This window comes from Haplochromis burtoni, unplaced genomic scaffold (assembly GCF_018398535.1).
Source record: "Haplochromis burtoni strain Fernald_Lab_line unplaced genomic scaffold, NCSU_Asbu1 Contig_99, whole genome shotgun sequence".
Lineage (NCBI taxonomy): Eukaryota > Metazoa > Chordata > Actinopteri > Cichliformes > Cichlidae > Haplochromis > Haplochromis burtoni.
The window spans coordinates 1765742-1777426 of NW_024582460.1; the positions used below are offsets into that span (position 1 = coordinate 1765742).

Genomic DNA, 11685 nt, shown 5'->3' on the forward strand with positions numbered 1-11685 from the left:
TGTAAATGTGTGGCTTGGCATATCACAGGGATATGAGTCACCCCTCTCTCTTCCTGTATGCTGCTCATCTGTTTTAATAGGTGGCCTTCACCCATACAGACAACATACTTGCAGGGGGAAAAAAAACACCTACTTGAGGCTCTGGTTTCCTTTTGCGATTTGGTTGTGTATTTTCCTTAAAGTGCCCAGGGATGAACCACAAAGAGCCGCACTTAAAACTACCACAGGGGGGCAAAAATATCAAAGAGAAAGCCACAGGCAGTCTGTACAACAAGGCGGGGTAGACAACCACTGAGGCATTACTGAATTCACAGTAATGAATTCACAACATGTCACAGTCATTTACAAGAAATGGAACAGGATATTACAAAATTTAAGTAAAGAAAGTAAATGCACTGTGATGCACTGTTTGCTTTCTGTCAGAACCATTACGTTGGGGTTTTTTTTTTTGTTTTTTTTTAAAAAACTGAGCTACAGCAGCTCGACTGTTGAATCAGACCACACAGGCCAGCCTTCACTCCCCGCCTGCATCAGTAAGCCTCGGTCGCCCATCACCCTGTTGTTGGTTCATCACTGTTGCTTCCTTGGACCACTTTTGAAGACAACATGTTAACTTATTCCCGAAAATGACATGTTGATATAACTACCGGCTCATCGATCACACAGCGAGACAGACTTTTTTTTTCCTCTAATGGGAAGCAAAATTTACAAAATTAACATCATGTTGTATTCAGTAAGACGTAAAACTAATATCTGAGACCATAAAATCATCATGAAAGTGTTTTCTGATGTCACAAACAAGGAAGATGAAGGACTGTTTTCCACAGACTTCTTAACAATCCTGTGTATTCTTCAACCCCCTCTTTGGCTGCTGGGAAGAATGTAGGTTTAAGGCAGTTTATTCCAACGAAACACACAAACTACCAGTCATTTTGTTGTTTAAAATCCTGTAAAATGACGCTGCTTCAAGGGTTTATGACTCAATTTCCAAACAATATCTTCATAATGAAAATAAAATAAAGCCTGAAAATGCTGCACTGATTTCTGTCTCAGGCTAAAGGCACTCGGCTATAATTAAAGCCACATCCACCACATTATAATCTGCAGGCCACACTGAATGTCACTGGTTGCAGTAACCCACAAACTGTCGTGATCCGTGGTTCATCTGCAGAATATAAACAGTGTGAGAAACATTTTTGTACACGCTTTACTTTATGAGCTCACAACGCAGCCACATTACACGATATTTTGAGCTACTTCTGCTTCATGTCAGCTCCTCTTTTGGTACAATGCAACGGGTATCACTGGCACCGTCACTGACATGTGGGTGATGAATGAAACAAGTTCAGACAAGGCATGTATGGGTTGTCAGAAAGCATCGTCCACAACAACAATCATCACAAAGTAAGCTACATCTGGAATTCATACCATAAACTAAAGCTGGGCAGAAAGGAAGCTTTTTTTAAACTAAAAAAATTCGTGACAATCTAAACTGCTATTGGAAATTTTTTTATTTTTTTTGTACTATACTTTTTTATGAAACACAGCGAGTTGCACCAGATATACGACTCTGTGAATGCTTTTTACCCATTTAAATTTTTTTTCCTTCCTGTTTTCAATTAAGTAAAACAAAAAAACATTGCCTCCTCCCAGAAAATTAAAAAAGAAAGATACATTTACCTATAAATATTCTCCAATGCCAACTAATATGCCAGGCCAATAAACAGGAGACACACACACACACACACACACAAATCCAACATGGCAAAATGAGAACACACTCAGGGTCAACATCGAGCTCAGTCTGATGTGTGCAGTGGTACTTCTGGCTTCATGACTTTCACCTCTGCCAGGCGTCAGCCAATGAAATCACATTACAGAAATTACCTGATTAGGGTGGTGGCTACTTGTCCAGCAGAGCTGTGCAATACCGTAAATATTTGGTATGATCCAATACTAAGTAAATACAGGGCCAGTATTGCTAGTAGCAATATTGATGTTGATACGTTCAACTTATAAAGGCAGCTTAGGTAGGGGAGAACAGTGTGTCATGACTTATGAGATGAATCATCAATTTGCAAATTCATTTTAATGATCACCAAAACACTGTTTTTTTTACTTTCCACAATAATTAGTTGACACAACAAAACACCTTTTCATGTATTTTGAAACTGTTTTTTTTTTTGGAAGATTGTGCAATCTAAATGTGCCGGTCTCTAAAGACTCTGGGTCATCTTCTGTTGTTTAAATGTGCTATAGGCTATAAATAAAATAGACCTGACAGTCAACCCAACAAGGTTCAAACATTTTTCATAGTGCATGTTAGGACATTTTTTTAATTTTCAAAAAAACGAATTAATTTAACACAATTCAGTGGGCTACATACTGAACTGAATCAAAGCATTGATCCAATCATGCTAGTGTCTAGTATCCAATACCAATATCAGCACTGGTATCAAAACTGTTGATAGTTGGATCGATCGAGCCATCTCTACTTTCCAGTCTGGCAGTGAAATGAAGGGCAAGTGGAGCACTGACGCTAGTTAATACTCTTTTGTACATTAATGACGTTAATAAAAGGCAGCTAACTTGGTTCATGCTAACTGCTAACTAAAGCCCTGTTAGCTTGCCCTGGGAATGTTGTTTAAATGATGATTATGCTAGCATAAGATACCCTCCAAACTGCAGGCATAACCATCTTCACTGAAGCAACATATGTGAGTCCTGCCTAAAAATTCAACTATTTTTATGAGCGTGCTATGAGTGCCGTCAGCAATAAGACTGCTATAATTTGTATAAGAAACAACTTTCAGAGTGTAAAAAACACTGTCTGTAGCCACAGATGCTAATGTGCAAGATTAAGCTTTGAATGCACAACTCTTGCATGTGTGTTAAATGTCTCAGTGACACAGGCCCAGAAACCAGCTGGTGTACAGACAGTGTTTTTTAAACTCTGAAAGTTGTTTCTTATACAAACTGGATCAATTTGAAATTTGAAATCAATCACACTTGCTTTTGATTGCTTTGGTCACTAGCAGATTGTTGTGGTTGCATGTAATTATCATGGAAAACACCTTGCCTCAGCACTGCAACCAACACGTTTCAAATGAAACAGTTTTTACTTTAAAGACAAATGGTCTCTATTTCTTGTTTGAGTCACACTTTTCACAGTTTCCCTACCACTGAGAGAATAGTTAGTGTTTGCAGTCAAGTCAGTGCCTTCCGTGCTGAAGAAAACTGTGACAATCTAATAATCACAAGACACTTTTTGGTGCAAAACCATATACCGCTTTTCCTTTTATTTTGCCTTTATGCATCGCTCAGGTGAAGTGTTTATATGCCAGTGTACTCCACAATCAATCATTAATTTTCTTTCTATAGTCCTGTAAGCTGCTGGATCCCAAGCTACAGCTGCATTTTTATCAAATAACTACCCATATAAATGTTAGGGAAATCTGTTTGTTTTGTGTGTCTGAAAGAAAAAAAATATTGGCTCATGTACTGGACTTTTTTAAAATCACCAAATACAGATATGAGTATCAATTTCGAAATAAAAAGTTCTATATGTTGGGCTCGAATCATGAGTAACAACTTAGATCTGTGTCCGTCGCCTTCTTTGGCTCAAGATTTCGCTCCCGGCACAATAACCAGCTTGTCTGAGGTGAATGGACCGAACCACGTGCCAGCAGAGGAAGAGTGAAAGGTTTTGTGCACTGGGTGGAAGGCAGCAAGGCGGTGGAAGCACTCCTCTGCATTTAAAGCTCTTCCACTTCCTCCCTGTGCTTTTGTATTCTACCCAGGTAGGTTCAGCAGTCTGCTTCTCAAGGCCTCTTTAATGTATGCAGATAGCAGCGTTTATGTATGTGTGTGAGACAGAAGCAGAGAGAATAAGAGCAACAAAAGGGTATTACTCAGATAGAGGGGAGGTGGTTTATTTGTGCACTGTTCTTACTATATTCAATGGACAACAGCCAACTCTGGTTCTTTCTCACCGTGCCAGTCTTTATGGTGCCATAATAGAAAGGCTTCATCCTCCTAGCCTGTCCTCTTGTCAGATCCTTCCTGCTCCTGCACCCCCTCGCATTTAAGCCCTCTCTGTCTCAGCCGTTCATTCAGATCTGTATTAGAACTCCATCTCTCTGCTTGAAAGACAGTATGGTAATGCTCTGGTCTTGGTCTTTGTGAGAAATACTAAGCTCTCACTGAGTTGACCTGGATTTCAATTGCTGAAGAAAGGTGATGCTGAACAGAATCTCGACTGGCCCGAGGCAACGGAAACCACAAGAAAAACTAAAATTTGAAATTGATCAGATCAGTCCATGGTTACCTCATTTATTACGAATGACTAGTATTACGACTTTAAAGCTGGTAAAGACATTGAGACAATTAGCGGTTTAAGATGTGTAAGAAGAAGAAAGGAGAATATTTGATTGAAATTCATCAGGCAGACACAAACACAGCTCCATTCGGTGCTTAGGTTGCTAGTGTAAGAAGACAAATGTTTGCCAACACATTAGCCATTACAACATCCAAAGGCGATAATTCATCACAGCTGTTTGCCTGCCAAATTGGTTTGGAGTTCCATGATTTCTTATGTCCACAAAGATTGATACAGCTTTCGTTTCCCTACCCGAGAAAGCAACTAAACAGATGATTTGTCACTACCTCCAAGTGTTTTCCAGTCTAGCACAGCTTCAGTATTTGCAGAATCACACCGTTTGTCATTAGATTGTAAAAATCCTTTTCAAGCACCTGCGTCAGAAAATTCATATTCATATGAATGTGTTATGACCTGCTATGGTGAAGTTTGATTAGGCTTGGGCACAAATAATATGATCAGGGTTAGGAAGCACTGAAACAAAACACAGCTTAGTTTGAGCAGAAAAATGATATAAAGGTTTGGAACAACAGCTGTTAAGATTATAACTCGTGAGCCCTTAAAGTGATACATCAGTTCAATGATCTTATCACATATGAACCAAAATGGAATGCATATATTCTAAGAAAATATGCACAGAATAAGGGAAGATCATGCTTTCTCTAAATGTATAAAAGAGAGGTAACTGAGTAATCAGATTACTCACAACAAGTCACTATAAATGCCATCAACCTGCATGTATGAACAGATGCAAGAAACAGTGGAAACCAATAATCACTGTTTTCTGAAAGCTTCTTTGCAACGCCCCTTGAACCCAGCTTCTCCATTTTGTGCTATTCATAGCATACCTAACTTACTCTCATAATGTATTGTCCTCTGTTCTGTAAAGATAAAGGGCATCTCTTTTCCCATAGACATGGGTGCTGATGCCGAGCCACTTCTGTCTTGGTGTCTTTTGAGAACCAGCCTATTTAAACAGCTTCACGCAGTAAAAGGTCAGGCAGTTTTTGTGGTGCAAAAGAAAAACTAAACACACCGTGTCAGTGGAAAATGCCACTCATATGACATATAACTGTTTGTTTCTAACTTTAAAGCTACTGATGTAGAAAGTTCAGGAAGACTTCAGAATACATGTTTTGTGGTTTAAAGTGGTCAAAATATTTTCCCAAAACTGCCTTTGATTCAAACAAAACCATATCAACAATGCCCTTAGGTACTACAAGGGACAGGACCTCATTAATGGGTTTTGCAGTGATGAGCATCTCAACCTGGATGTTTAATGGATGTGGCTGAAGAGGGTCAGGCTACAGAGAACAACAGCAAGCTGTCTGGCAGCAGCCACTGTGATAACCTCTTGTTTACTAATCCCGGTACTCACATAGCACAGCCTCCCACACATGCATGTGGACCAGACAGGCATGCACGTGAAAGCAAACACACACACACACACACACACACGCAGACGTGTGTGTGTACTCTGAAGTTGGCTTGAATATTTGTCACACGTGCATGGTGGCACACATCAAAGAAAATGAGTGGGTTAGATTTATGCAAAACACACAGCAGCCTAAACACAAAAACATGAAGTAAAATTGGGGGGGAATCAAATGAGTAAGTGGGCAGATGGTTTCAGTGGTGACAGGAAAAGAAAATGAGATTAAACCAAAGTAATGGGGGAAGAGACAATGAAAAGGGGGAAGAGCATATGGAATTTTCCAGCAGAACGGGTGAAGAAAAATTGTGCTCTCCCGACATAGCTGGCAGTGCTCGCTGGATTCTTGATGATGCCACGCCAGTCTCATGCAGCTGCAGCCTGCCCAACTCTGTTTTCAGCTAACAGCCAGGAGCAGCACTGTTAGCAAGACATGGCAGCCCCCCTCCTCCTTCACATTCAAGCCATGGCCCAATAGAAGGCTCCAGGATATATTTAAAACAGAAAAATAGTGTTATTTATAAAGTTGGAGAGTCAGTTAATCTGGCTCAGAGGAGGTGCTGCTTTTAATAGGAAACAAAATGGAGAGGAAGATGGTTGAGGGCAGAGAGAGGGCAGCTGTGAGAGATTATGAGTAGGTGGGTCTGAACAGCATGAGTCATAAAGGTCTAAGCAGGCTAAAAGGGGGCACATTACAGGGCGAGTTTTTGAGTAATTCCTGATCTCATTAAGATTTATTATGTAAGTCTGGCTTCTTCGCATACATTTCTCACATGTGCTGCAGGCAAAAACCAGATGTTACTGTACACCTTTGGATGAAAGCTGTGCTTCCTACTAAGAGCTCCATGTTTGATAAGATCATTCAGGCAAAGCAGAACAACAACTGGGCAGGAGGGTAATTTTCCACAGTTCTTTCCTCCAAAATGGAAAATATAGGGTTGAATCTAGAGCCTAGTCTACCAGGCTATACCAGGCACACAATGTGACTGGGATTTGTCACATCGGCAAATTCTGGGGGAGGGTCGACCACAGGCAATCCGCATGCAACATCCCATTGTATATATATATAGAGAGAGATACTTAAAAAAACGACCGATTATAAATGTTAGGTTTAACATCAGTGGAGACCTGCACATTCCTTGCATTTGGCATTGGTGGCATTTCAGCACCGAGGGGCAGTGGACAGCTCCGCACTGATGTGTCATTAAAGCAGCCTCTCTCATGGGGGAGCACAAGGCAGAAAGTGTCGAGAGAAGGAGCGCATATCTGCCCGTATACTCGCATCGACATGCTGCTAATCAAGCTTTCGTTGCGGCGTTATCATCGTGACCATGGCAACAAGGGAAACAACTTATCTCGCCCGTTTTCTCTCCAGACAAACTGAGCTTGAGCATCCGCGCTTAGCACAGCACGGCGGACTATCCATTCCTTCACCCTTCACCAGAAGCGTGAACAACAATAGCATTTTAAGCGAGCAGCCGAAGTTCGCACAGCAGCTCACCGCAGCGGACAATCGAGGCGGAGTCCGGCAGGAGAGGCGGCGAGCAATCTTTCTACAGGGCTAATTGTTATCTCCTGCTATACAGTACATCGCCCATGCTTAGGTGGGGAATTCTCCCCATTTCCCGGTGCATGAGTCACAGTGTGGTTACCGGCCACCCAGTGTGAAAGCCGAGCACTGTGGGTGCCGCGAAGGCTGCACAATGAAAGCCCAAAGTCATGCTGCTGCAGCGTGGGAACTGTCACTGGGCGATGAAGCAGTTTCTCTCACAGTGAGAACAGATTCACTACACTACACTATCCCTCCCCCGTGGGAGGAGACGACACGAATACACCCGGACACGAAGCGTAGAGGATCCGCGGCTCTGGCGAGCAGCCCTACCTGTCTCCAGGTGGAGAGAGATCCTCGCCTCGTTGATGTAAGGCGTGTCGCTCTTGGAGCGGACCCTCCGGATCGGTCTGCGGTCTACCTCCTCTTCCGGGGCCGCCGCCATGTTCCGCCAGCCGGGCAGCGTCCACTGGCGACCGGCGCGACTGCGAGAGATTCGGCGCCGCAGCAGCCACTCGTGCACCCGCGCGGGCAGGCGGTGTAGGAGGGGGGGCTATTGTAACGGTGCTGGAGGAGAGAGAGGAACAGAGAGGGGGAGAGAGGAACAGAGAGGGGGAGAGAGAGAGGGAGAGAGAGATTGGATCCTTGATGAGCTACTGTTCCAGTAAGTGAGCGCCACCTGCTCAAGTTCCGACTCCACCTTGGCCAATGAAAAGCAATAGACTGCACTGTCCTCAAACACATAATTTTAACGGTCACATGTTGTCTGGAGTTATCGACTCTTACAATAAAAGACGAGAAATTCAACAACAAAAACGTTGGTCACAGATTGCAAATGACATTCCCATAATAGAAAAATCCATTGTTACGATCCTCGTGTGTGTCTCATTGATGTGTCATCAATTATAAAGTGCTGAGAAATGTTTGGATACTGCTATGACCAATTATGGAACCACTCTTTATGCTAGAGCCTTATTACAAGGCAGTGCTGGCCCAGTAATATAATATGAAAATGACTGGTGACTTGTCCAAGGTGTACCCTGGGCAGGTGGATGGAAAGAAGCATACAGCAGACCTTATGCACGTTTGACAAGTTGAACAGGCTGCTGTCATGCTGACGAAGCCAGGCTTTTTCGAATGACCAATTTTAATAGAAAAATAATTGTCAATGATGTAGAAAAACAAAACCACCTGGTTTCAGAATTTCAAATAGAATTTGCAATATATGTACATATACCCCATTTTTAATAAAATACAGAAATTGAAAATAATAAATAATTATAAATAAATACATAAAGAATAATTCAACATAATTGATCTAAATTTTAAAAAGGATATTAATAAGGCACTTTAATTAAAATAAAATAAAAAGGCTGTTTGTATATTTTTTTGCTTTTTGTAAACTGTAAATGAATCAAGTTTGGGCAAAACAAGACATTTGAAGATGCTAATATATAGTTTGGGAACCAGATTTAACTACACTTGATAAATTCTTGATTCATAGATCAGTTGCCCTGGTAAATAAATGCTACCCAATTGATAAATAAAAGAAATATATTTTTGCAGTTCTAAATAATGAAATATTAAATAATGGCTGCTATGTTTTATAGGCTAAAGAAGTCAAATTTCAAATAGATCATTACATAAAGAAAATGACTTACAGAGCTGGCTTTTTTAAACATATGAACACGTTTGTTAAAAAAAAAGTAAATGTGCTGCATTTGCATTAAAAGCAAAAACAAAATAAATAAAATCTTTACATCAGCTTGGATTATGGGATGCATGGACTGTATATGACCAATATATCATTATCCAATAAACCAGTCTTTTAACTCTACAAAATACAGTAGTAGTACAATGGAGAGAGACTTCAGCAGCAGGGATTTAACTAATCTGCTTTGCCTCTTTTTATTTGTGTTATGAACAGTGTTGGTCAAGTTACTTGAGGAAAGTAATCAGTAACTAATTACTGATTACTTCCCCCAAAAAGTAATCCCGTTACTTTACTGATTACTTATTTTCAAAAGTAATTAATTACTTAGTTACTTTTTAAAAACATGATTTACAACCTGAAGAGCTGATAAAGCGATAGATCTTTCAGCCCAATTCTACTTTTTCTGCATAATCCATCATACAAAATGTAATCAAATGGAAAAGTCTCTTTTTTTTAACTTGTTTTATCAGTTTTAATCTTTTAACTTTATGCATCAAGCAAAAATTTAATTATATGCAACATTCTCTGACTTGAATAAATTAGTTTAACATTTAAACCTATTTTCTGCACATTCCAGCACATAAAATTAAATATTTTTTGTGTTTACACTCACTCTTTCAAATAGATGCAAGTAAAACACAGCAGAAAATAAATAAAGTCAAAGACTCAGCGGTCCTGTTGCTCTATTTTCACCTGTAAAGCAGGATTGGGCAGGCGGAGGTTTACCCTGGTGCAGGTGTGCCGCGGTCAGTTTAAGAATCCGCGAGTTTCTCTGTGAGTTTCCCATTACGTTGTTGGGCTTGCTCGGAAGTTTAGGGTTTTTTTTCGTTGTAAAAAGTTTTCTTCCCACGCACGATGGACGCTAATGTTTTTGTCACTTTTTATGGAATCAAACTCAAAGTAAGGTCAGTACTTCCACGCTTTAAACGCTGCACGCTCATACTCTCTCCCACAATCGATATGTGATCCATTGTTGATCTGCACACAGCTGTTGTCACTAACAGCGCACTCGCTTACATCACTGTCGTGAGACATTCTCGCAAAAAAATCACGGTTTTAGTAACGCAGTAACGCACCGTTCCTACGGGAAAGTAACGGTAATCTAATTACCGATTTTGCAATAGTAATCCCTTACTTTACTTGTTACTTGAAAAAAGTAATCAGATTACAGTAACGTGTTACAAGTAACGCGTTACTGCCCATCTCTGGTTATGAATGATATTAATTGACTGCTATAACACTGCAGTTCCATCCATCCATCCATAATCACACAGGATTCATAATGTTAACTATTATTGTATATCACTGCTTTGGTATTCTGCTTAATATTCTTATAATTCTACTAATTCATTGGTGACCTCTAGTGGAGATGACTGTAAACAGATTCACTGAGTTCACAATCACTATACCAACAATAAGGTGTTTAAATGTAGTTCTTTTAAAGCACAAACTGAGTACAACTTAGTCCACTCTTTTTTAGGGCCATACTGATGTGTGGATAACAGTTGACAGGGCCTACAGTATGTGGTACTTATACATGCTACACAGTTTTTGAGGGACACACTCACCAGCCACTTTGTTAGATTCACCTGTTCAGTTGCTTGTTAATGCAAATATCTCTTTAGCCAATCACATGGCACTAACTAAATGCATTTAGACACATAGACAGGGTCAAGATGACTTGTTACAGTTCAGAATAGGGAAGAAATGTGATTGAATTGACTTTGAACACAGCATGATTGTTGGCACCAGGCAGGTCTGTTTGTTTCAGAAACTGCAGGTCTGCTGGGATTTTCCTGCATAAACATCTCTAGTGTTTACACAAAACAGTTTAAAAGAGAAAAAAACATCCAGAGAGCAGCAGTTCTCTAGGTTCAAATTCCTTCTTGATGCCAGAGGTCTGAACAGAATCAAATGTTTGATCATGTGGAGATTATAAACTGAAGTACAGCACCAGAGGTTACCCACAGTAAAACATCTCTTGAAGCCAAATACAAACAAACAAACAAAAATATTTGTTCAAATTGGTACACATTACACTTTTGTGTTTAGATTTCATCACATCTCATTGTAAGTGCATGAATGCATTAATATGGAGTTAGCCAGTAACATGTATAACAGTTTTCTCTTTTCTTGGAAGGCTTTCTACAGGATTTTGGAATGTGTCTGTGGGAATTTTTGCCCATTTATCCAGAAAAACATTTGTGAGATGAAACTCTGAGGCTGGTTCCCAGGGGCCGTTCCAGGTCATCCCAAAGGTGTTTGATGGTGTTGAAGCTGAGATTCTGTGCGGGCCAGTCAACTTCCACCACATTAAACCCATCCTTTATGCACCTTGCTTTGTGCACTGGGGCACAGTCAGCTTTATCCCTGAAAAATAGGAAGCATGGAATTATACAAAATGTCTTGGTCAGACAAGAGATTTCCCTCACTGCAAATAAGGGCCGGAGACTACTCTAGAAATAATCATATAACTTTATTAAATGATTAGGCAGTGTAGCTGAATACCTTTGTCCAGTGTGTGAACACCCGTTCAATGCAAAAACAAGTGTAGTACAAATGCTCCCTCTGCTGGACAAGTGGATTAAATGGGTTGCTGTTAACCTCGCTGA

The 11685-nt window shown here is 40.4% G+C and overlaps 1 protein-coding gene across 1 annotated transcript in view; it reads right to left on the minus strand.

Moving 5' to 3' along the window:
• phactr1 (phosphatase and actin regulator 1) overlaps positions 1-7921 on the minus strand; it is a 47150-nt gene extending 39229 nt beyond the window's left edge. The window contains exon 1 of the mRNA XM_042223003.1: positions 7693-7921. Coding sequence (XP_042078937.1) covers positions 7693-7804 — 112 coding nt within the window. The 5' untranslated portion in view covers positions 7805-7921. The remainder of the gene's footprint in view (positions 1-7692) is intronic.
• Between the last annotated feature and the right edge of the window lie 3764 nt (positions 7922-11685).